Raw genomic sequence first — 27,417 nt, 5'->3', positions numbered from 1 at the left:
TAGACTTTTCCATAATGTACTCTGTACTATTAGGTGACTTTTTTTAGAATAATCTACCATGTGTGTACATGAGAAGTAGCTATATTTGGTCATTATATGACTTGTATTCAGCATTTAGCACCAGTTTTCCCCTCTGTAGGCAGTATTTGTAATTGTCAATCTTCCCTGAGCTGGTGGGTGTAGACTGCTGCTATGATGTCTCCATACACTGCACATATTAGGAGAGCAGCATCTCTTCTCCATCTCTGAGCTGGTGGGTGTAGACTGCTGCTATGATGTCTCCATACACTGCACACATAGGAGAGCAGCATCTCTTCTCCATCTCTGAGCTGGTGGGTGTAGACCGCTGCTATGATGTCTCCATACACTGAGATTATTAATGCCTAGGCATAAATTAACCATAGGTTACACCATAAAGAGGATTACTAAAATGTCCAATCTTTATTTATGCCTAAGCATCCATAATCTTATTATTATAACCGATACACCTAGGATTGTATTTGTTAATAGAGTCTTCATACACTGCACACATAGGTGAGCAGGATCTCCTCTCTATCTCTGAGCTGGTGGGTGTAGACTGCTGCTGTGGTGTCTTTAACACTGTACACATAGGAGAGCAAGATCTCTTCTCTATCTCTGAGCTGGTGGGTGTAGACTGCTGCTATGATGTCTCCATACACTGCACATATAGGGGAGCAGGATCTCTTCTCTATCTCTGAGCTGGTGGGTGTAGACTGCTGCCATGATGTCTCCATACACTGCACACATAGAGAAGAGATCCTGCTCTCCTATCTCTGAGCTGGTGGGTGTAGACTAGCTGCTGTGATGTCTCCATACACTGCACACATAGCAGAGCAGGATTTCTTCTCTATCTCTGAGCTGGTGGGTGTAGACTGCTGCTATGATGTCTCCCATACACTGCACATGTAGAAGAGCAGGATCTCTTCTCTTATTCTCTAAGCTGGTGGCTGTAGACTGCTGCTATGATGTCTCCATACACTGCACACATAGGAGAGCAGGATCTCTTCTCTATCTCTGAGCTGGTGGGTGTAGACTGCTGCTATCATGTCTCCCATACACTGCACACATAGGAGAGCAGGATCTCTTCTCTATCTCTGAGCTGGTGGGTGTAGACTGCTGCTATCATGTCTCCCATACACTGCACACATAGGAGAGCAGGATCTCTTCTCTATCTCTGAGCTGGTGGGTGTAGACTGCTGCTATCATGTCTCCCATACACTGCACAGGTAGGAGAGCAGGATCTCTTCTCTATCTCTGAGCTGGTGGGGGTAGACTGCTGCTATGATGTCTCCATACACTGCACATGTAGAAGAGCAGGATCTCTTCTCTATCTCTGAGCTGGTGGGTGTAGACTAGCTGCTGTGATGTCTCCATACACTGCATACATAGAAGAGCAGGATCTCTTCTCTATCTCTGAGCTGGTGGGTGTAGACTAGCTGCTGTGATGTCTCCATACACTGCACACATAGGAGAGCGGGATCTCTTCTCTATTTCTGAGCTGGTGGGTGTAGACTGCTGCTATGATGTCTCCATTCACTGCACATATAGAGGAGCAGGATCTCTTCTCTATCCCTGAGCTGGTGGGTGTAGACTGCTGCTATGATGTCTCCATACACTGAGATTATTAATGCCTAGGCATAAATTAACCATAGCTTACACCATAAACATGATTACTAAAATGTCCAATCTTTATTTATGCCTAAGCATCCATAATCTTATTATTATAACCGATACAACTAGGATTGTATTTGTTAATAGAGTCTTCATACACTGCACACATAGGTGAGCAGGATCTCCTCTCTGAGTTGGTGGGGGTAGACTGCTGCTGTTGTGTCTTTAACACTGTACACATAGGAGAGCAGGATCTATTCTTCTCTATGTCTGAGCTGGTGGGTGTAGACTGCTGCTATGATGTCTCCATACACTGCACACATAGGAGAGCAGGATCTATTCTTCTCTATCTCTGTGCTGGTGGGTGTAGACTGCTGCTGTAATGCCTCTATACACTGCACATATAAGAGAGCAGGATCTCTTATCTATCTCTGAGCTGGTGGGTGTAGACTGCTGCTATGATGTCTCCATACACTGCACACATAGGAGAGCAGAATCTCTTCTCTGTCTCTGAGCTGGTGGGTGTAGACTGCTGCTATGATGTCTCCATACACTGCACATATAGGGGAGCAGGATCTCTTTTCTGTCTCTGAGCTGGTGGGTGTAGACTGCTGCTATGATGTCTCCATACACTGCACACACAGGAGAGCAGGATCTCTTCTCTATCTCTGAGCTGGTGGGTGTAGACTGCTGCTATGATGTCTCCATACACTGCACACACAGGAGAGCAGGATCTCTTCTCTATCTCTGAGCTGGTGGGTGCAGACTGCTGCTGTAATGCCTCTATACACTGCACATATAGGAGAGCAGGATCTCTTCTCTATCTCTGAGCTGGTGGGTGTAGACTGCTGCTATGATGTCTCCATACGCTGCACACATAGGAGAGCAGGATCTCTTCTCTATCTCTGAGCTGGTGGGTGTAGACTGCTGCTATGATGTCTCCATACACTGCACATATAGGAGGGCAGGATCTCTTCTCTGTCTCTGATCTGGTGGGTGTAGAATGCTGCTATGATGTCTCCATACACTGCACACATAGGAGAGCAGGATCTCTTCTCTATCTCTGAGCTGGTGGGTGTAGGCTGCTGCTGTTATGTCTCCATACACTGCAGACATAAGAAGGAGAGGAGATGAGCAGCCTGTTGATAGATCGAAATGTTAAACTCACCAAAATAAAGTCCACTCATTACTACGGTGCTTTTAAATGGAATTATACTAGAGAAGAGACGTGATGTGATTGTACTGTGTGTGGGGAGAGATCTGGATATAATTATACTATGGGGGGACCGCACATACAGTACTGTGCAACAGCTTTAGTTTATCTTTGTCAATAAAGAAGATGCAAAGTGTCTGAACAAATGGGAAATCCAAATCACATCAATATTTAAAATAGCATCAATTCCTTTAGGTACACTAGCGCAAAGTCAGGGATCTTGTAGGATTACAATCAGGTGTATGATACACATATATACAAATATACCAAACAGGTGATAATGATCATCATTTTCATATTAGGTTGAAACACAGTCATTAACTGAAACAGAAATAGCTGTGTAGGAGGGATAAACCTGTGGGAGGAACAGCCAAAATCTGCTACAAAGGTGAGGCTGTGGAAGACAGTTTCCTGTCACAGCTCATACACCATATCAAGACTGAGCACAACAACAAGACACAAGGTAGTTATACTGCATCAGCACGGTCTCTCCCAGGATGTGTGATTATAGGGCTGCTCTACAAAGTAAGCCATCTTCATCAATAGATTTAGACAGTATTATCCATATTACCAAGAAGCTCCGGGTCCCTTTCTACTTCTTTTCTACTTTGTTGCATTTAGTTCTCCAAGATGTCTGGAACAACCTCCCTGCAGAGTTCCTTCAAAAACTGTGTGCAAGTGTAACTAGAAGAACTGATGCTGATTTAAAAGCAAAGGCGGATCACATTGGATATTGATGGGATTTCCATTTCTCTTTGGTTCAGTCTCTTGTCTACTGTATAAACCACTTGTGGGCGGTACATTCTGTGTGATTTTCCTTACAGTTAGAGATCCCCCAAGTTCAAAAAATGGAACTAGAAATTAACGGAAATTTCACACACACCTCTGTAACACTGAGCATAGTAATCCTATGAGAAATCAGAGCAGAAATACAGTTTCTGCAGTCATCCTATGGTATATGTTAGGTTAGCACATCTTCAAACGGGCGTCCCAACTTCACACAGACGTAGCAAAGTTTAACTTGACTGTGATAACATTCTGTGATAACTTACCCTATCCTAAAGGACGTCTGTCACCTACATTAGGCCTATTAAACCAATATACTGTTATGCATAAGTGTCTCCTATGCGAAGATATCAGCCAATAGGTTTCTCCTATATGCTAATTAGCCCCAGACCCTGATGGGTGGTCCACCTCTGCCAGTGATCCGATTCTCTTCCAGTCTTTTCTTATAAAAACAGACCCCTTTCTTGCTTAGTGACACCTCCAGCTCTTCCCCCTGGTGACACCATGCATTCCACCTCCAATGTGCATGCACTACATTGGGGGGGGTCAGGCGCAGGGACTTGATCTCAAGCCGGACGTCACTCGCAAGTGTTGGTGTAGGTGCCGTGCAAGCACATTGGAGATGGAACGAAAAATCGTGCATGTACATATCCCATTGAAAACATTGGGCTGTTACAATGCAGAAGTTCTGTCCATCTCACAATCGTATATAACTCGCACGTTACTTGTGAATGCGGCCTTAGCGCGTCCCTAATCTAATATTAGGTGCAGTAGTAAACAGCAACCAATCCCGCCACAAAGTAGCACAAGCAGGATAAGCATCCCATCACCACCCCTACTGCTAGACTAAGGCTGGTCTCACCCATGCCTTCAGAAAGTGCCATGCGAAACCGTCACATTTCACCACGATTTTGCACAGCGTTTTCGAATGCATCTTACGTTTAAGCTCTAATCTGTGAGGCCCCAGTGAAACCAATGGCGGCGTTGTACCACGGTTAGACATTGTATTTATCTTGTACTGATCTGAGTGAGGACCCTTTTGCAGATGATGACCCGGCGGGAGCAGATGCTTTAACACAGAAATGATCCGCAGATTGGAGATTGTTCCGGCCCATCTGCCTCCACTCACAGTAAACAGGCAGTCGTTCATAGATGTATGACTGCCTGTTTACCCGATCTGATCCGTCGCTCAGTTTTCTGCATGCAGAAACAGAATGACGAACAAGAAGAGAACAAATTCTCATTTGACGTTCAGTTGGGGCATGCATTCACACTGAACGACAATCATTCAAATTCCTGCTGGATGCCAATACATCCTGTTTACTCCAGAGCTGTACTCACTATTCAGCTGGTGGAGTAACAGTGTACATACATTAAGGCTCATTTAAACAGAACGATTCTCGCTCAAAATTTGTTCAAAGACATCTTTTGAGCGAGAATCATTAGGTCTAGATGCACAGACATTGTGCAGTTTTTGTAAACGAGTTGTTCATCGTTCAATTCTAGTTTTCTAGAATTGAGCAATGAACTGTTATCAGCGGTGCAGGCTGTTATCACATTTGGCATAGCTGATAAGATTCTTTCAGCTTTTGTCCCACTTGAAGTTCACAGCGGGAAACGAGCTGTAAGCACGGAGAACAATGCAGCTGTTTGCTTATGCAAAACAGCTGTATTGTTCGCCGGGCCATAGCGGCGTGTCCCGCTCCGCCTGCATAACTCTTTAGTAGCTACTATAGACTTTGCAAAGATGATCGCTCAAAACTGTCACTCAGACTGTCATTTGAGCAATTTTTGAGCGATCATCTTTCAGTGTAAATGGGGTCTTACATATTTTATAGTAATCCTGAGTTACATCCTGTATTATACTCCAGAGCTGCACTCACTATTCTGCTGGTGGAATCATTGTGTACAGACATTACCTATCCTGTACTGATCCGGAGTTACATCCTGTATTACCGTGTTTCCCCAAAAATAAGGCACCCCCTGAAATTTGCAGAAGTCCCAAATATAAGGCACCCCCCGATAGTAAGGCATAGTAAAGTGTGCAGGCAAGTCAACAGGCCTGTCCCCTGCTGCCATCCCAGTTGTCTCCTACCTCCAGATGTATAGGTAGATCTGCAGACAGTCTGCTGTTATCCTGTCCCTGCTGTGCTGTACGAGTGTGCTGTTGTGAGCTCCCCTTGCTGGCTGGAAAAGTCCATACTGTACGTTCTGTTCCTGCTGTACATGTCTGCTGTGATGAGCTCCCCATGGTGGCCGGAAGCTGCAATACCATCCCTGCTTACAGGTGGTACAGGAACTTCTGTCTGCAGACAGGTACCTTACTTTACAGCCCTTATTTTTTATGGCTCTGTGTGTGAGTCAGGCAACCTGTGTGTGATTCTTAAGGCTGGGTTCTCACAGAGCGTATTTCCAGCGGAAATCTCGCAGTTTGGCCACAGCGATAAATAGCGAGATTTCCGCCGGGAAAGCACTGCTTCAAAACCCACGGCACTCAGCCGCTTATTTTGAAGTGACCTGGCTGCACGCTTTTCCGTTTCTGTGGCCGGTGAATCCGCACCACAACACCGACTTCTCCCAGCTTTGCCGTGACAGATTTGCTGTCCCATGTGGACGAGATGTCTGAGAAATTTCGTCCACAAAGCTGGCCAATTGAGGGATTAGCGGCCACAGACGGATTTGCCATGGCGAAATAAGACACCCCCTGAAAATAAGACGTAGCGCATATTTGGGAGCAAAAATTAATATAAGACGCGTCTTATTTTCGGGGAAACAGGGTATACTCCAGAGTTGTATTTACAATACCGCTTGCTTCAGAGCTGTAATTCTCCCTCCATCAGATTACAATGCAGAACCTGGTGCTACACTATACTTTCCAGCATACAAATCACTAGAGCCCTGATAAGTGGACAGTAAAAAAAAAATGAAGATTTCAGCTCTGAAGTATGCAGAATTCTACTGAACTTTGTACCAACACAGGACACTCTCACTTATTCACATTTAACCCCTTAGTGATGGAGCTTTTTTGCTCTTTTCCATTTTCGTTTTTTCCTCCTCCCTTTAAAAAAATCGTAACTCCTCTATTTATCCATGGACATTGCTGTATGAGGGCTTGTTTTTGTGGGACGAGTTGTATTTTTCATTGGTGCTATTTATTATACCTTATAATGTACTGAAAAACTTAAAAAAATTCTAAGTGGAGAGAAATGGAAAAAAACAACAACATTCCACCATCTTTCGTTGCGTCCTGTTTCTACGGCGCACAAACTGCACCAAAAATGACCGAATAACTTTATTCTATGGGTCAGTATGATTACTACGATACCAAACTTGTATAGTTTTTTTTTGCTGTACTAGTATTTTTTAATATATTTAATTATTTTAAATGATTTTTTTGTGTCCATTTTCTGCGCACAATAACTTTTTTATTTTTCCATCGACATAGTGGTGTGAGGGCTCATTTTGTGCGGTACGTCCTGTTGTTTCTGTTGGTACAATTTTTGCAAGCAATTGACTTTTTGATTGCTTTTTATTACATTTTTTTCTTGGAGATAGGGTGACCAAAAAAGTGCATTTCTGGTGTTATTTTTTTTTTTCATAACACATTCACCGTGCGGATAAAATAATGGATTCATTTGATAGATCGGACTTTTACGGATGCAGCGATACCAAACACGTACTTTTGGTTTAATATTTTGATTTCTTTTATTGCAAACATGGCAAAAGGTTTTTTTTAAAAAACTTTTATTACTTTTTTTTTTTTTAATAATTAGTGAAACTTTTTTGTTCTTATTTTTACACTTTTTTTTTGTCCTCCTAGAGGACCACAACCAGCGATGCTTTGATCGCTCCTGCAGTATAACGTAATGCTATAGCATTATGTCATACTGCTTTTTGGACAGCCACCCCACGGAGAAGGCTTGATAGGCAGTCTGCCAAGGCAGCCCTGGGGCCTTTTAGAAGGCCCCCAGCAGCCATGACACCTGCGCGGCTCCCCCAATCTCACCGCGGGGGGGCCATACGGGACGCCTGAACATCGTTTGGGGGATTTAAATGTCGCTGTCAGAATTGACAGCGGCATTTAGAGAGTTAATAGCTGCGATCGGCCGTACGGCCAATCGCGGCTATTGCCCGCGGGTGTCAGCTGTAATAATCAGCTGATGCCCGCACTGTACGGAGGGAGATAGCGGCGCTATCTCCCTCCATAGACGTCCTGCAACAGCAGAACGTAAAAACACTATTGGGCCATCACTAAGGGGTTAATCTTTGACTATGTGACTTGTTCTGAATATTTAGTCGCTTTAGGCTACTTTTGTCAGTAGTTGACGTCTGTTATGAAGCTTTTCTTCCTACCATGTGTAATGTGACCCTCCACCTGTGATATGTGTGATATGTAAATACAGCCAGCCAGCTAAAAAAGGTTGTGGAGATCTTTAACCCTTTCCAATCCACTGTCTGACGTCTGAAGACATTATGATTTAAGGCTGTACAGCTCCGGTGTTAGAAGTCATCCGTTGGGGTTCTCTTACTGTATATTGCCAGCCTCTCTGCTGTCCGAGCCTATCCAATGTGTCACCTCATGCAGTACTGGCTTTAGCCAGCAGATAGCGCTGTTGTATAACGGCAGAAAAAGAGTAAGCCCCCTAGGAAAACCAGGATGCACAATGGATTGGAAAAGGTTAATAGACTCCGACTTGTTCCGAAGCACGACACTTCCCCTTTAACAGTACTTGTGTCTTCATGTGATCTCCTGACTATTCCTTTTACTGGCTTTTATGCTCCATAGTTTCTTGTTATTCAGTTTATCATACATCTTCATAGGGGTCGGCTGTGATTTTTCTGATACGGAGCTCCAAAGCAGTCGAATTCCACTGAGGCTCTCAGGAGTCACATGATACTTGTGGTACTATTGTGTCTTACTGTAACCGCCCTGCAAGCTCAGTGCTCCCATATGGGAAAAAAGGGAATTTTAATAAATACACACTGCTCTTCTCATGTCAATACTGAGGTCACATGATGGTAACAGACACTTTTATTGTGGCTGCCTCATGACAATAAGTTGCACTGGCATCCTAACCTTAGTATTATCTGAAACCCCCCCATTGCGAAACACTGGAAGACAATATGATTTATTATTCTACTAGCAATAAAACTGTTGTACGAAAATACCCGAGCGCTTTAGAAAACTTCTGTTGGTCATTTCTTTCTTTTTTCATGAAACATTAAAATACTACCTGCAGAAGTGTCTGCAGCAGGGGTGCCGAGAGCCTTTCTGATGCCTGAAGCGAATAGTGAAAGGGCACCTCTTCCTTGTACTCTCCCTCCCCCTCCCCCCCCCCCTAAAAGCATTACTTCACTAACTATTAAAAAAGAGTGTGCATGTATTGTGGCAACTTGGGGGTTACTCGCTCCCCGGGATTGCCATCTTCTCCATTCAGTAAGGTTGGCACCACATGCATAAAGGTTCAGGAACACCGGATTACTTCAAATTCTGGCTTCTACCAGTTTTATTTCACACACAGCAAACACGTATTGGAACATAATACTGTTGTACTAGAGCATACTACGATTTCAGGTTTCCAACCTGCAGGGTCCCCATCACTATCTCCCACCCAGGGTGTCTAGAGGGCGTCCTCCTCTGTCAGACACGTGATGGGCCATAGCCTGGTCCATGCTGGACCTTAGGCTCCCAGTTCCTGACGCTGCTAATACAGCCTCTCACTCTGGCTTTCAGCCAACTTCTCGTACACAGAAGGCCTGTTTATAGCCCTCTGCAGTCCATTCTGTGCACCACCTTGCCACATACCCCCACCCCCCTCTGATAAAGGCTGTAGGCCTAATCACAGCTTTTGCCCCTCCAGGGTCAAAACTACAGACTTGTGGATCTCTATGTGTTGGGCTATCACTGCGATTCTCTTCCTGTTCTATAACTGGCACTTACCTAGTTGCCTCTTTCTCTATAAGCCCTTGTGACTCTGACTCTGTTTTGCTACTCTCTGCAAGTTCTTTTACATGATTTTCTTCACCTGCAATTTCTGAGGCCTCTTTAACAGTCCCGCTTCTTTAGTGGCCTCACCTTCTGCCTTCTTTTTTGTCTCTTGTACCTTGGAGGATTGCTCAGCCCTCACCTTCTCAATGTCTTTACTATCATTTATAAAGGCAATTTCTTCCCTCAAGACTTTTCCAGTTTTCACAAGCCGTTCCCCTGTATGGCAAAGATTACCTTCCAAGCATAATTTGGTATGCTTTACTCCTTGTATATCATTTTTAAGATTCTTCAACAAGATCTTCTTTCCCTTTACTTCCAGTCTGAAATGGGTCCTAGACCTCTCTAGTCTCTGAACCTTCCTTTCAGCAACACGACTGTTTGATTCCCAGTGTTTCATCTTCATGCATAACTTGATGAACCTTTGAAACACAGCCTTTTCCTCTGACACCACTTTCAGGGTGCATGTCAAGATTAGCGCTTTGGTTTCTTTCTTAAGAGCCCCTTTTCTCAGCACACTCACGTTCAATGACATATTTCTCACACCCGACCTTCTCCTCAGTAAGCCCCTGTTCACATGTCTTCTGTTTCTTCTCCAATTTGGACACAATCCTATGTAAGTGACCAAGCTCCACAGTAATATTTTCTCATTCCTGCTGAAGACCCATTTTAAACTCAAGTTTATCATAAGGACATTCACTGAAAGAGCCACAAAATGCAATACCTGATGGGCACAATCGCCATAAGGCAGGCGCAATCACCATAAGGTAGGCACAATTGCTATAGGACAGGCGCAATCGCAGTAAACCCTCATAGAATGCAGTCTGCCAGACTATGATAAGGAGGAGCTGCTTGTTCAGTGCAGACTATTATGCAGTCACTCAACCCAGCCCAGATTGGGGAAGAGCGACTGCAAACAAACATAACCTGCACATGTGAACAATACCTGAGAAGCCAGCCAAAGATGGGTGTGCCCCACCATACAGGATCACTGACATAGTAGTGGGCTGCCCTGTATCTCCAAAGTGGGCCACACTGGCTGACATCTTGGGCTCCCCCAAAATCTCTAGCAAATTGCATACAAAAAATACTGATATGTACTAATAAATGAGGGTGTTAGTTCTGCAGTTTATCATAAGCAGCTGCTTTTTCTTCATACCGTTGACTTGTAGCTTCTAATTCTCTTCTAATTTTCCTCTTATGCTCTTCAACAGAATCCCAGGAGGCAGTGTTCCTATCCACTTTATTTTCCATATCTAACACCTGGGCCTGAAGTGTTGAAATTTGCTTTTACAGGTTTCTCTTCATTGCTGCATCTTCCTCTAACTGCTTGAGGAACACCGTTCTCTCATCTTCCATTCTTTTCAGGTGTGCAGTAAGACCCAATTTCTTTTTTCAACACTTTCTGAGACTCTTGGATCTGCGATTTGATTTCCACCTGCAGTCTACTTGCCTTCTCAGACAGCTTTGCCTATACTCTGCCACTTTTAGTGATTTTTGCTTGTAGCGTTTGAAGCTGTGTCTCTACCGTGTTTCTCCTGCATTCAGAGTCACGCGTGTCTTCCAATAGCACCTTCACCTCATGGGTCAGTCCAGTATACTCACTTTACAAAGTCTGTTTGGCCTGTTCCAAGGTTTCTTTCACCTTTTCAGCTTGCTCTAGCTGTTAAGTCAGCTTCTGGATCTGGGTTTCATATACTTCAGCTTTCTCATCCAAACTTTTCTTCAACTGGGTCACTGCTTGCTCATGGAGTGCTTCCTGGGCTTGCTGGAAGTCCAGTATATCTTCCAAGACCTTTGTTTGTTTCTCCGCCTGACTACAAGCATATTTCTCTGTTTCCAGGTTTTCTTTGAGTTAACTTATTTGAGATTCCAGTACATCATTTTTTCTTAGCTAGCTGCATTTACAACTCTGTAATTTGATTATGCAAATATGTAGACTCTCCTTCTGACTTGCAATGTGCCATCTCTAACTCTTGATCTCTTATTTGTAGTCGTGCTCACACTGCGCAGCTTGCGCTTCCAGAAATAATCTGATAGTTTATCTTTCGCTACATTTCTGAGGTCTTGCATCTCTTCGTGGGCTTTTGAAAGATATCCCTCATATTTATTTTTCTCACTTCTCACTTCTACCAAGTCTTGTTCACACTGAGCGGTTTGCTCTGTCAGCAACAACCTGTGATCAGCTTTAGCTAATCTTCTGAGGCACTTATTCTTCTAAGAAAATCGCACTTTCTGCTTTCAACTGAGCCGCTTCCTTGAGAGCATCTGCTCTTTCACTCTGGAGTCCTCTGGTTTCCTCTTTTATCAGTAACTCTTCCCTCACAAGAGCATCCATGACAGCACGCAATGTCGAGATGGCAAAATTGATAGAGGAGTTTAAGAGGGGATTAGACGTCTTTTTAGAGCGCTATGATATTACAGGATATAGACATTAAATAAACAGTTATTGATCCGGGTCTTGGAGTCAGGTAGGAACTTTCAAACATTGATCCAGGGTTTATTCTGCCTGCCATTAAGGAGTTGTGAAGAATTCTTTCCCCCAAATGGGCTAAATTGGCTTCTGACTCATTGTTTTTTTTTTGCCTTCCTCTGGATCAACAAGTGGGTGTGAAAACAGCCCGAACTAGATGGACATTGTCTTCTTTCAGCCTAACATACTATGTTACTATGTGACAAGTTCCTCCTGAACTCTGAGCAAGTGTTCATTTTTTTCTCACTTTGGACCTCAGGGTCTGCACTGAATTACTAGCAGCACTCTTCTTTCTCTTTTTCTTCTTCTTTGTACTTTTACTATCTTCAGTCCCAGCAGTCATTTGGTTGCTACTAGCAACTACTTCAATTTCACAGGAAACCATACTGGCAACACCTCTCTAGTTTGCCTTCACTTTTAGTACTACAGGCATTATTTTTTTAATTATTTCTCCTCTCTACCACTAGAGGCACATTTGAGATAACTCCCACATGGGCAGTGGCTGAACTCCCTGTTCAGACTCTGCCTTCACCTGTGTAGATTGGGGAATACATCAGCAAATTCTAGACCTTTCATAGACAGAACCAAACATTCCACAATCCTTCTTATAAGAGGCTTCTGTATCAATATAAAACTTTTTGAGCAACACATTTTTAGCAATACTGTTTTGAGACATGTTTTCATTAGACGGTAATGCACACTGTGCAGTTTTCACTGCGCCATCCTGCAAGGAAAGCATATCATGCAGCATTTTAATTACATTTGAGTTATTGCACTCTCCAGATATGTCTCTCCTAGACGCCAGTGCACACTGTGCAGTTTTTATTCCACCAACCTGCAAAACATTTGCAATATCAGTCCTTTTAAGTCCATACTGCACCCTTTTAGGAGTCCCTGGAATGATCTCCCCATCCTCAGACATAATCTGTGGCACTGCAACTTCTCTGGACAAACTGACAAACTCCTTTGAGCCCAGTTCACTTTCTCAGTTACTGCTGCTCCATTCATACTCCAGTGGGGTTTGACTGGCCATTTTGCCTCTGGACATCCAAAAATGTAATGGTCCATTTGTAGACAACCCTAACATAACTCCATATTTGTGACACCAATACAAATAAGAAAGCCCACCGAGTTCTTTGGCAGCCGACCTTTGTTGCCAGTGGCAACCGCACTTTCTTCCTCCTGGTCCTTGCACTCTGCAGCACATTGTGCGCCATTCCCTGCCAGCACATCTTCCAGCAATTATGGCAACCTGGTGGTTATCTGCTTTCTGGGATCGCTATCTTCTCCATTCAAGAGGGTTGGAACGACACACATAAAGGTTCAGGACCACTGGATTACTTCAAATTCTGTCTTTCACCAGTTTTATTTCACACATAGAAAACACGTTGTTGCTGTTAGCCATTTAGTTGTTCATGACCCTCGGTGTTCCTAAAGGTGAGCTCCTTCCATAGTTTTCAGTTTTGTACTGCTTCTTTCAGTTGTGTGATATCCATGTGTATAGAAAGGCAGTACACAGGATGGCCTGTAGAGGGCTACAGACAGGCATACTAGAACTTAAGATAGGGTTAACATCTGTGGGTGTGGCAGAAACAAAAAGTTAAAAGTGTCAGTTCCTGCCCCATTCTGGGGGAATGCTAGCTGCTAGCCAGAGAGGTTGTGAGAGATTCCACATCTGGACTGGAGCCTGAGGTCCAGTGTGGACCAGTCTGGGCCCATCACGCGTCTCATTGAGAAAGATGCCCTCTAGACGCCCCGGGTGGGGTTAGTGATGGTGACCCTGTGAGTTTGTGAACCCTAAGTTATGGACTTTGTGTGGTACACTGTGCATATATGTTTTGCTGTGCTGTACCAATAGATGCTTGCAGGCACCAGTTTGAAAAGAAATCCAGTCTTCTGTTGTCTACACATGTGGCGCCAGTTTCCAGACCGAGAGGTTGGCCATCCACAGGCAAGTGACCCCAGCTCGCCACATATAGTGGAGGATTCGCTGGCACAAACAAAGTGGCGCACAAAAAAACTGCTGGCCACGATTTAAAGGGCCAGGAGGCCGATAAACTGCAGTTGCAGAGTGCGACGAAAGCTGCAGACAGCTGTGTAAAGGGCTAGAGGCCGGAAAAAAACTGCAGTTGCCTTAGAGGGCAAGGAAAGTCCAGGCAGAGGACGTGTGCGAGAGGCAAGTTGATGGACATGTTTTATGCTTGTTCATATTGACTGCGCAGTCAAGATGGCGGTGGTCACAGGAAACAACCAAAAAGAGCCATGCTGGGGGTATTTACAAGGGGGCTTGTGCATGTCCTGTGGGATGATTGTGTAAATCCTGCACTGAGCAGGGGGTTGGACCCGATGACCCTGGAGGTCCCTTCCTACCATTCTATGATTCTATGTACAGATGTCCAGTGGCAAAGTGGTCAGTAAAACCCCACTGGAGTGTAAATGAGTCCTTGAAGTCTGAGACCTGAAAGGACTAATAGAATGTTTTCTGTGCAGGATGACTCAGCAAAAGCTGCACCATGTGAATGGACATTTGATAAGGACTGGATTGCTGATGATGTGGTGCAGAAAAAGTTTTCTGTTAACGCTGAAGTATCATGTGTGGGGGATTTTGGAATATTTTCTGTGTATTATGTGTGTAGAAATGTTCCCCAAATGAAGGTAAGGCGTGAACAGGTTGCTATAGGCAGTTCAGCCAACGCCCATGGGGAAGTTAGGAGCAGTACAGTGAAATCAGAGGGGTAGGATTTATTCTCCTAACATCGAGATGGGAGTTTTCACTTCACAAATAAGAATGCTACTATCCGTCAACACACTACAGACAATATGGTGACTACAGGACTGATCAGAGGCAGTCAGCAGCAGAATAAAGAATGTCACTGTGACTCACTGATGACGTCATCTCTAATTAGCATTGTCATCTTCTTCTCCGTCCAGTCCAGACCGACATGATGATTTGTCCTGGAAACAACTTGTTTCTTTAGAGGTTACCACACAGATGTCTTTGGTTCTTTGCTTTTATCACATCTGTAATCCCTATGTTAAGATAGACTTTTAATAGAACCACACATGGTTTTCCCTAAATACTGTATAACAAACAGTACAACATACAGCGTCCTCTGAGTGATGAATAACAAGATATAATATAATAATGATCCGCACTGTGTCCTTATAGTAAATAAAGAGCCAAACTGTCTCCCTGTAGTAATAAATAGTCGTACTGTCCTCCTGTAGTAATATGTATTAGTACTAACCCACTACAGTAATATGAAGCAGCATACTGTCCACCTGTAGTAATATTTAGCTATACTGCCCCCCTGTAGTAATAAAAAGCATCCATTCTGTCCACCTATAGTAAAAACCATATTGTTACCTGTAGTAATACCCATAAAGTCCCATGTAGTATCCATAATGTTCCATGTAGTAGTAGCTACAATGTCCCCTGTAGCGGTACTATCCCCCATATTAAAATAATATAGTCCCTCGGTGCCTCCGATACACCTCCTGTTCGACTTCCTGTGATACGAATGCAGGGGAGGCAATGACCTCAACGCGCCACTCGTGTCACATACAAGACGCTGGGTGACGGTATAAGGAGTAGATACAAATCATTTCAAATTCAGCTAGAGGATCAGCGGGCCACGTCAGACACCCACTGATTCCAGGCAGCAGAGTGACCCACTTGCAACCTGCCCAATCTGGCAGACAGCGAGTATGAGCCACCCCCATTCCAACTGGTTGAAGGGGAGCTCCGCTTAAGGCAGAGTGCTCAGCTTGCCTCATTAACGGGGCGACCCTGGTCTGCAGAATGATAATGCTCCCAATACATGAGATGAAGACCCCCTTTGCATGTTGCCCCATGATTTTTATATTTATGTATTTTGTAATGGTTTTATAGTTTTTTAGTTTTTAATTTTTTTTTGGGGGGTGGGGGGGGGGCTTTTAGTGTTTCTAAGTATAAAGTCTACACAATTATTTACAAATCTGTCATCAACAGTGAAAGATTTCTCTATATACATTGGAGTGTATTTATTTAGATGGACATTTCATATGCCGGTTTAAGTAACCTATATACCAAGTGTACTGTAAGTACGACAAGTGTATTAAAGGGGTTGAACCAAAATGGCAAGCTATCCACAGGATAGGTTACAGGTCTGACAGTCACCAACCTGTTACGTACGGCACCGGGAGGGAGGGGGGGCTGATGCCGCAGGGCCAACTTATGTTCAGCTCCCCCTCACACTCATGCTAGATGGAGCCCAAATGCACCCTGCACAGTCTAGCACGCCCCGATATACTTCGCTGCCTCCACTGACCATTGGATAGTTTAAGATGTCAAGGAAACTGACTAAATGAAGTTTAAGAGGAGGGGAGGGGCTACAACGACACAAACAGTATGAAAATGAATAAAATAATGGAAAATACCAGTCTATGAAGTTGTTTCAGGTAGTCCTGGGGCGCGGAGCAGGCGGAGAGGTGGGCAGTCCTGCATCAGATGCCACTCCTGGTGTCTGACTAACAGTCATAGATTCTTCCAATTCCCAGTTATTAATGTCCCCTTCGAATGATAACAGTATTAATCCGATGCCACAAAGTCTGGGTTTGTGTAGGAGATGGAAGAGCAGACAATGGTGGAGACGCATGTAAACCATTGACTTCCCCTTGTACTTGGTAACTCGTTCACATGGAACCATCCAGGACAGTACAAGGAACAAGTGGAATCAAAAGCTCCTCAGCCAGGGGCGAAGTAACATGCCAAGGAATCTGCTTGTGACAGGATACACGCATCTCAGCAACTGACAGTATGTATGACCGTATGTCATGTGTCTGAGAGATATCTGCTACACATGCCTGGGAAAAGCTAACAGAGAGAGAATAGCTTCCATCTAATTAAATGGGTGACAGTCTGCCAGAATCATGTCATCACATAGGGAATAACTTGCATCGATGAGAGTTTCGCTGCTGAGAACCCCCCAATTTCGAGAACTGGGGGTCCAGTGTACCCCCCACAGTAAGGAGAAGACTCCATTCACTGTCAATAGGCCTGCCGAGACACGTTAGTGGCACCCGCTTGGGTATTTCGATCAGCCCCATTGAAATGGAGCACTGACTGCGCATGGTTGGCCAGCGCACCATTCACAGTGACATCATGGTGGGGGAGAAGCTACTCCGCAGCGACATTCAGAGTGGGACACGGCAATCCCGTTCTGGAAATCTGTGGGGTTCTCAGTGGTGAGATCAGCTAGTTATTCCTATACTGTGGATAGGCAATAATTTGCAATTTTGGTGCAAACCTCTTGTATTTGACACATTTGGAAGCACCTCTGGATGTCAGACTATGCAAACAACAAAAAACTGGCAACAGCACTTGGCTGTACCTCAGTGTGAGGGGAGGTATAACCTGGGCAAATAAACAGGCTCAGAAAAAATGGATCTGGGTCTGTGATCCATATATTCAAACACAATCCTTTATAGATTTGAGCTGCATCAGGAATATTGAAGGCACGATCCTCACATAGTTAAGTGCTCCATCTCTATTAAATGTGCGCAAGTAGACAACGTTTCGACTGTCTTGCAGTCTTTATCCAGTCTATAAACTATGTGAGTATGTTGCCTTCAATATCCCGGATGCGGCTCAAATCTATAAAGGATTGTGTCTAGACTAATATCGATGAGTGGAGTAAGTTTAAGCTATAATTTATACCAGTTTCTGGAGTAAATTATAATAAATTTGATTGACCGAGCCTGGCCACGCCCTGAGTGCTAGTCCCTGCCCACTTTTTAAAAAAAAATGGAAGGGACTGCGTAAACCATCAAAAATTACAACTTTGTGGTGCCAGCATTCTGACAAAGGGGTTAAATACACTTCCCACAGTTTTTTGCAAAGATTTCTTGTAAAGATGTGAGAATTGGGAAGTAATTTGCCTCTCTAGTCCATGGACAATTTGAACTTTTATAATATCAAAGTGTCTTTCCAGGGAAGACACATACTTTTGAGGGGGGTACATACTTTTCAGGAAGCTCATACTTTTAGTGATCAAATAGTTTTGGTGGCACACATACTTTTTCTGGGGCACCTATATTTTAGGGCACATCTCGTACTTTGAGGTTACAGTGGGTACAGCTTCACCAAAACTGAGACATCGAAACTAGAAGACACATCACCAATCTTGAGAAGGATGTTTTCTACTGTACCATTGATGGTCATGATTGAAATAAACTATGTGAACCATCGGATCCATCCCAATGGATTAATGCGGTTGGCAATATTTTCTTGCTTGGGCCTCTTAAAGGGGTTGTATCAAGAGCATATGCCCTGTCTGGGCATATGAGTATCAGAGAGTGAAGTGCCCAGCGCTCAAGCCCCCTCTATGACCCAGAATGGAGAGCTGCTAATTAAGAGCAGCTCCCATTCTGGCAGACTTTCTGCCATCCTGGTATTATAGGACAGCCATTCATGTGAATGGCCGTCCTGTAATACTACATGCCTCCTGCAGTGGCCACTGTAAGGGAAATGTGTAGCTGGTCATGGCTTTCCATGGTAAAAATCAGTTGATTGCCAGGGATTGCCATGAAAGTGACTTGGGGCAATCAGCTGCTCATCCTGAGCCTTGCATTCTAGATGGGGTTATACATCTTGGCACAACCTTTTCATAGCCTAGGTTCTCAACCTTTGGTACATGTAGTGGGTACTCACACTGTCCTCATGCTTGGCACTTAATATTGAGCCCAGTTTATGAGCATTACATCTGGGTACTGTGGTGTTATTTGTTTGAATAGAGGGCACTTGCCTTAGGAATAAGGGTTTGTGCCTTATAGCCACCGCTCTTCTATATTCTCTATGAGGGCATAAATATATCTACGATGGGGCTATACTACGTACGAGAGGTGCTGTTGTGTTTTTGTATTGATTATAACTTGTTTTGTCAAGACTTTACAAAAAAGCAGTATTTAAGTGCTTGTGGCTTTAAGAGAGGGAGGGAGCGCAGCGGGCCGGTGTCTGAGTGGGAACAGGAAGTTGTGCAGAGTGATAGAGGCATCTGCGCTGCTACACCAGGAGCAGGGGATACTCCCGAGAGCTGCTATGATTGGAAAGCTGGAGACCTATGAGCATCGAGCTTCTGGATAAGAAAAGAGAACCAGCTGTGGCTACAGTAGGCAGAAAGGAGGAACGTACTCCAGAGCAGAGACCTGAGTAGCTGAGCACCCCTCTCTCCACCGTCTACTGATTTCTATAGGTGCAGACATGTTGATGCTGACCTCAGGACAATGTGGGACTTCTAGAGATATTCGCCTTGTCTATCGGGACAAACTTTACATTCCAAAGACCATAGAGTTGTTGGCCCATTTGTTGTTGGCATTGAAAGTTTCGTGAACATCAAAACTTTGTCTCATGATTACAGCCCTTATGGTTGTCGACTGCAGGACCCTGCTTTATTTCAGGCCCAGTTTGCGTCCCAGTCCCTTACCGGCCCAATATGGCCTGATCCGGGCTACAAAGGCCTACTGGCACTGTTTTCTGCCTACGTGGACTTAGAAACTTTGGTCACTTTGAGACACTTGGGCCTAGAGCTGCTGGCAATCTCACTTGTGGCCCAGGCCTCACCTAACCCTCTGGAATTGGGGATAACTCCAACGCCCAACCCAGAGCCCCTATCTACAACTGCACTGTAAGACCAAGAACTTTCATGTATTGCAGGATCATCTATTTATTTGAATACTTGACAGATACTGAAGTGTCCTTCCTTACTTCACATTGTCAGAGTAATGCAAAAGTTTTTTTTTCAAAGCCACTCATCTCATGTGACTCATCGTAAGTAAGGTGACCAGACGTCTCAATTTAGGTGGAACAGTCCTGCTTTGGGAACCTGTGTCCTACTTTCTCCAGGGTCCCAAGTGGGATAGCCATTTGTCTCGCTTTCAGGACGCAGGGTCACCATGAGGGTGATTACCAGCCAGTAATCACTCTCCGGCACTGCTGCCAGATACACACACTGACGACATTGTGTGCATCCGGGATCCCCCTTCCCTGACCTCTCTTCGTTGGTTCGGCAGGGGCAGAGGAGGGAGGTGCTGCTGTAGGTACATACACTTCTGCCCGCAGCAGCACCAAGAAGAAGATCAGAGGCGCTCTGAAGATCAAGAGAAGGTAAGTATATTGGCTCAGGGGGGATTCTATTACTACTGTGGCTACTGTGGGGGGGTCACTGTTGCAGCTGGGGTCGACATAGGTGACACTATTAGTAATTAGTAATTAGCCCCAGTAGTAATAGTATTACTAGTGAGGCCACTGTGGGGGTCACTATTACTACTGGGGCCAATAGGTGACACTATTACTACTGAGACCACTCCGCCCGTGGCAGCATACCTCACGCTGACTTAGCATGTGTACACATGGTGGAAATGCTGCGGAATGTCTGCAGCAGAAATTTCCGCAACAAATTACGCAGCAATTCTGCATCCAAAAAACTGGCAAAATCCACACTGTAGGTGCAGATTTTGACTGGAAAGCAGCCGATTTCATACTATGCGACGCTCCCCCTCACTTCCTCTAAAGGCTTCCCGCAGGCCACTGGAAACCAAAAGCCGGGGAACACTGACAGGGGGAAGCCTTCGGATAAGGTGAGCGGGAGAGCCACTTGGCATTTCCAGTCAAAATCTGCACCAATGGTGTGGATTTTGATTGTTTTTTGGATGCAGAAATGCTGTGGAATTTGTTGTGATAAGCCCCGCCCATGGCCCCACCCCTTTGTTCCACTTTAACACTAGGAAAGTCTGGTCACCTTATGTTAAGCCAAGAAGAAAGGTGAGGAAGGACACATCTACAATACTACATTTCTTCCTGCTTCGCTAAAGGTTTCCAGTATCCGTAAACAAAGTCATTGACGGCTGGGTTGACCCGGGACTCATGGCATTCTATCCTAGGCTTACTAAATATTCTGCTAATTCCACATTTTCTTGTAGGTTGTTTCTAATTAACATAAGTAAAGAAATAACTTCTGTAGTTGGTAGGTAGAACTTTATGCATGTCATTTTGTTCTCATGCCTCGATGTTCTAACTAATATTGTTTTGACCTATTTTTATGATTCCATCTGAAGGTCTTTCCCACGGATCTTTGGCGCAGTACTGTGTAGAACAGCCCTACGAAAAAGAGTCATTCACGGGAGAGTCCGTCACGATTCCTTGCAGTTTCACCTACAGGGAGAATATAAGCCCCTTGTCAGTGAGTTTAGTAGTGAGAGCGGGTTCGGGACATTTATGTCTAACTGGCGATGGGGAAATACACAACTCTACCACAAATCACACAATCCCAAAATATGACGGAAGACTTTCTGTCCAGTTGGATCCGGCAGCCAGGACTTCATCATTTACTGTAAAGAATTTAACTGGTCCGGACAGTCAGATGTACTGCTGTCGTTATAGTATCAGCTTCCCCAAGGACTCATCTACTGCATGGGAATACTGGCAACTCCCAGAAGGCACCAGGATATTGGTGAAAGGTAAGATGAGACACTAAGTAGTCAGTTCACATCCAAAATGTCTTTTTGGCTTTCTATGTAGATAAGATCTGAAGCGAAGCAAAATGGGGAAGATTGATCAATATATATACAGTATATACACCAGTGCTTGGGCCATATCTGTGAATCCCCGGCGCCCGACTGACACCAAGTGCCGCTCATTTATAACCATTGTAATATCAAGGTTAACCTGGTAATTTTTAATCATTTGAAAGATTCATAAAAAGGATTTGTACCGAGTGGATGAACCTGGAAGACAGCCTGTGGCCATATTCATACGGCCGATATTCTCGTGTGAGTTTTGTGCGTTGCCATAATAGTTTTCATTGTCCGCAATGCATCACAGAAGGGGAAACAAAAAATTAAAAACAATCACAGAAAATGGCCGTTACTTACTGGCTGAGGAGTGCATATAGATGCATCCTCCTCTCACCATGCAGGTAGCTGACTACCAAATGGGAGGAGCCAATAACACCTGTGCAGGACACCGATGAGACAACCACTCACACTGCCTCCTGATAATGAGGGGGGTGGGTGCTTGGTGTTCACTCCCACACATAGTGGATACAGGGTGCCAGACCATTCTGATATATGTAGTTCACCATGCAGACCAGCAACCTATTAATGACGCCATGATAATTCGGCGGGTTGCCCTACATATCCATCAGTGAACCACATTGGTACTGCCACCCTGGGCTCCCTCTGGAGTCTTAATGCCACACTGCATGTGAATGATAGATAATAAATGCAAGGCATTGGTTGGATGTTGGCCAAGATACATGAGCCCACTAACCACTTCACGGTTCCTTGCGTTGTAGTGGGTCCCTACACTAATATAAATGCATCACAGAAGGGGAAATCAAGAATTAAAAACAATCACAGAAAAATGGCCGTTACTTACTGACTGAGGAGTGCATATAGATGCATCCTCCTCTCACCATGCAGGTAGCTGACTACCAAATGGAGCAGCCAATAACACCTGTGAGGGCACCGATGAGACAGCCACTCACACTGCCTCCTGATAATGAGGGGGGTGGATGCTTGGCGTACACTCCCACACATAGTGGATACAGGGTGCCAGACCATTCTGATATATGTAGTTCACCATGCAGACCAGCAACCTATTAATGACGCCATGATAATTCGGCGGGTTGCCCTGCATTTCAAACAGTGAACCACATTGGTACTGCCATTGTCCGCAATTAGTTTATTTATTGGGTTATTTTTCTCGCGCAGTGATGCTGCAAGATGGAGAAGTCCCAGCATGTCCTATTTTCATGTGTGTCTTGCACAAGAGTAGTACATGCAAGTATGTAGTGTCCCGCACATCACACAGCACAGGATGGGGTGTCCGTATGTTGTGCGATGCAAGTTGCGCGACTCACTGTCGGCCTATGGAGGAAGGGTACTGGTACTGTGTGACTTCAAGATGACGTACATGTACTGTATGTCACAGGAAGGTCCCGCTACCCGCAGCTCGATGTATGCACTAAGGCACTGCCTGTGTGATCACCTACTGGAGAATAACTAGGATTTGGCTCCTGGACATTTAACCCCTTCTGTACCACGAACGATCAGCACTGGTCATGATCCTGACCAAGGACGCTCCCTTTGTCATCTCCATATCAGCCCTGGCATTGCAATCACTGGTAATATTGGAAGCCTGGAGCCTACTAAAGGCCCAAGGACTGCCTAGTATTAATGCCTGTTAGGTGGACTCTAAGAGATGTCTGGGCATTTTATTTGTGCAGGCTCTAATGTAGCTAGTGTCAAGAAGACATATAAGTTTTCATAAAAGGGTAAAAGTTAAAAAAAAAAGGAAAATTACCCTAATGGACTAAAAATGTTAAAATAATTAAAGTTTATAGCTAAATAAAATAATGACAGAATGAAAAATATAATAACCAAAATGTAACCCCTTAGTGACCAGCTGTACATGTTCTTACACTAAGGAGCATTGGGCAAGGCTGGCGTAAAAACATGTTGGCCTAGTCTAAGGCTGGCACCGGAGTTCTGTGATGACAAGAAACAGGTTTCTGCTGTCTACTTACAGTCGAGCTCCAGATCTTACTGCCAGGGGCGGAGAGACCTCCGTTCCTGGCCGCCTAACCCCTTACTTGCAACGATCAATAGTGATCGCAGAATGTAAGCGGATGACAAAGGCAGTGGGCTCTCTGTGTCATCCATTGGCACCCTACAATGCGATTGCATGGTGCTGATGGGTTGCCATGGCAGTCAGAGGCTTGATCAAGGCCTTCAAGGCTGCCAGGCATGCCAGCCTATCAGACCTTGCTTCTAGCAGGATCTGATTGCTGAGCTGTCAAAAGTACACTATACTGCACTACATAAGTAATGAGTGCAGTGTAGTGTAGCAGCGATTCCCTCGAGGGGCAAAGCATGTGTTAAAAATGTTAAAGAACGTTGAAGTGTATTAAAAGTAATAAAGAAAAATACTTTTTTTAACCTACACGTTTCTTTAGGGCTTATTCACATTTTCACACACGGCCGATATACGCTATGATATACGCCTCTGATTCCTATGGGAGCCTATGCTAACTGCCGGAGAAGGAAGGTGGGAGGGAGTTTAGCAGCGGGACAGCCAGAGGAACAGTCAGGATCTCCGACCAAACTGTGGTGGCGAACCTATGGCACACATGCCGGAGGGGGCACACAGAGCCCTCTCTGCTGGCACACGCGCTGACATCCGTTCACCATGGTAAAGATTACTGCCTGGAGTGCCGCAGCTTCCTGCCGGTAATCACTCAGCGCTGCTGATCCCGGTGCACTCTGGCATCAGTATGCAGCCAGGATTCTCCTCCACTGAGTACTCTCCTGCTTAGTTCAGCAGGAGAGGACAAGGATAGAAACGTTCCGGGCTCACACACTGACATGGGTGTGCACCCGAGATCAGCGCTGAGAAGAGGAGGAGTGGCGCTGACTATGAGGAGGAGGTAAGTATATGGCTTAGGGGAGCTATTACTACTGGAACTAATGTGGGGTTCATATTAATGGTGCTACCTACTGTGGGGTTAATATTGCTGGGGCCATCTACTGCGGGGTTAATAATACTGGGGCTACCTATTGTGGGGTTAATATTACTGGGGAATACCTACTGTGGGGTTAATATTACTACTGAGGCTACTGTGGGGGTCACTATTACTACTGGGGCTACTGTGGGGTTAATATTATTACTGGGGCTACCGTGGGGGTCACTATTACTACTTGGGCTACCATAGGGGTCACTATTACTACTGGGGCTAGGGTGGAGGTCACTATTACTACTTGGGCTACTGTGGGGTTATTATTACTGGAGTCACTATTACTACTGGGGCCAATATAGGGGGCGCTATTACCACTGGAGCTACTGTTTGGGGTCACCATTATTACCGAGGCCACTGTAGGGGACACTATTGCTACTGAGGCTACTGTGGGGGACACTATTACTACTGGGGCCAATATACGAGACACTATTACTACTGGGGCCACAATAGGGGTCGCTATTACTGCACAGGGCCAAGACAGGGCACGCTATTACTACTGAGGCCACCAGTATAGGGGATCAGTATTACTACTGGGGCCACCAGTATAGCGGGTCACTATTACGGTATTAGTTTATCTTGGGGCCACCAGGAAGTCCTGGTGGAGTCAAGATTGACAGGGGGTGACGCCCCCTGTGACCTGATTGGCTGCATAGGCGCTAACTCTGCATGTGCTGTAAACCCACTAAAAATCATTGAGGAAGCCATACAGCTTTGGCCGCAGCTGCTAGCCTGTTCCCCGCTTGTGGTCCTGAAGGAGAAACCCTACAGACTGGTGAAGCAGCAGGCCGCCTCTGCAGCAGGGACATGAAAGCGGCCTTCCCCCTTAATGTCCGCACTACGTTGCTGCGGAGTGCCGCAAATGCAGGAGCTGTCAGCGGGGCAACGGAGGTCAGGCAGCACTGAAGTGCCTGGCTGCTAACCACTGAGGTGCCCACCCGCTAACACCTGTGAGCACGGAGGCAGCGTCGCAGACGGAGCCTCCACATCTTACGCCAGTGGCCGACCGGTGGTCATAGAGAACCCAGCCGCGGATGGCAAGCGACCTCACTGCACACAGCCACTGGCCGGGACGTAGCCTCAAGATGCTACCAGGGCATGGCTGCTGCGTTCACACAGATGGGAGCCTAAAGCTTCCACAGAGCCACCGCCCCGCAGCGACCGCAGATGACAGAGGCAGCAGCCGTGAACGAGCGTCGAGATGACATGGGGTACAGGGTGAGGGTTTGCTTAACCTATTGACCCTATCGGGAGCTGGGGGTGTGGGAGGGGCGTTCCCCCTGTCAAACCCCTAGCTTCCGGTGGCAACAAGATACACTAATACCCACTATTACTACTGGGGCCACCAGTATAGGGGTCACTATTATTATATAATCATCTGCTGTCCAGCTCGGCAGGTTTTTAGTAACATGTAGGACCTGTGATGATGTGATCAGGGGTGTAGCTCAGAGCCCCGGTGACTGATCCCATGACGGTGGCATCTTCACATGTAACTCACACAGTCACTCACTTAGACAGGAGATCATTAGTATTGCATATGTTAGCACAATTTTCACTATTCGATATACTGTGGGTGCCATATTAGATAGGAATAAAGTACAGGCCTGGAGAGCCTTTCAAAGAGCACACGCCTACATCATGTGTCCCAAAAGAATCCGTCTTTATTTAGGCGGGTAAAAGTTGAAATAAGGTTTCAAATCAGGAAGTTAGGTCATTAGGATACCGTTACATTATTTTGTGTGCTGATAGGTCATTCTCATAGGAAGGTATTTGGGAGGTAGCTGTGAGATCATTCACCCTGGAGGAGCTTCCCTTGGGCATGCTCTATTCATTCTTGACTTGTGGTCCGAAAGAGATACTTCCTGTTTCTCTCCAGCCATTTCCTGTCCTTTTACACAAAGACATTCCTTTTGCCATGCAATTGTAACTCGATCACTGGAGATGTCTTCTGCTAGTCATAACTGGTTTTACCTGGTTTTGGACACAAAGCACTGCTCCTTCAATTCTTGTGGAGGTGGGGGGAATGTTTAGATTAGAGATACAATATAGCATTTTAGAATCTTCACAGCTGATAAAAATACAGAAAATACAGACAAGATGGTAAACCTCTCAGCCATCTACCACACATAGCAACTGAGGCTGTGGGGGTTTGTAGGGGATGTAGTCCACCTGTAATCTGCACATTGATAAATGACCTGTGATGACATCATCATCATGTGATCAGGGGCGGAGCATGTAATTCACAGACACAGAGCCCAGGTGACTGATCACATGATGGTGACCCCATCACAGGTCCTGTAATCACACGGCTACTGTCAGGCTCTGCATGTTTTATGTTTGAGTACATTTCATGATGTCACCATCATGTGATCAGGGGCAGAGCATGTAACTCACTCACTTGCGGATGGACAGGTGGTCATTAGTATGTTGACTAGTAATTATCAGTAAATTATACAGTACCAGTGTTTCTGGTGGCGCAATGCACCACACAGCTCTGCTACATGCAAGTCACATACACACAGCTCTGCTACATGCACATCACACACACACAGCACTGCTACATGTACATTACATACAGCTCTGCTATATTCATACAACAGTGATCAAAAGCAGCACAGCCAAGTCTTGCACAAACTGATCACCCCCTGGCCATGTGACCTAGACTCCTCCCACACAGGTGACTGATCACATGACAGTGACATCATCACAGGTTCTGTTAGCAGATGGCTGCTGTAGGTGTTCATTAGTATTCCATCCTCTACAAATCCCCACAGCC

General features: G+C 45.2%; 1 protein-coding gene across 2 annotated transcripts in view; it reads left to right on the top strand.

Moving 5' to 3' along the window:
• LOC136613017 (uncharacterized) overlaps positions 1-27,417 on the top strand; it is a 75,489-nt gene that overhangs the window by 1,384 nt on the left and 46,688 nt on the right. Inside the window, exon 2 of one of the 2 annotated variants that reach the window (XM_066593814.1) lies at positions 21,184-21,585. The exons of the other annotated variant lie outside the window; for it this stretch is intronic. Within the exon in view, the coding sequence (XP_066449911.1) occupies positions 21,184-21,585 (402 nt within the window). The remainder of the gene's footprint in view (positions 1-21,183; positions 21,586-27,417) is intronic. 2 annotated transcript variants of the gene reach the window in all.

This window comes from Eleutherodactylus coqui, chromosome 2 (assembly GCF_035609145.1).
Source record: "Eleutherodactylus coqui strain aEleCoq1 chromosome 2, aEleCoq1.hap1, whole genome shotgun sequence".
Lineage (NCBI taxonomy): Eukaryota > Metazoa > Chordata > Amphibia > Anura > Eleutherodactylidae > Eleutherodactylus > Eleutherodactylus coqui.
This window is presented reverse-complemented; position numbering and strand designations above follow the sequence as displayed.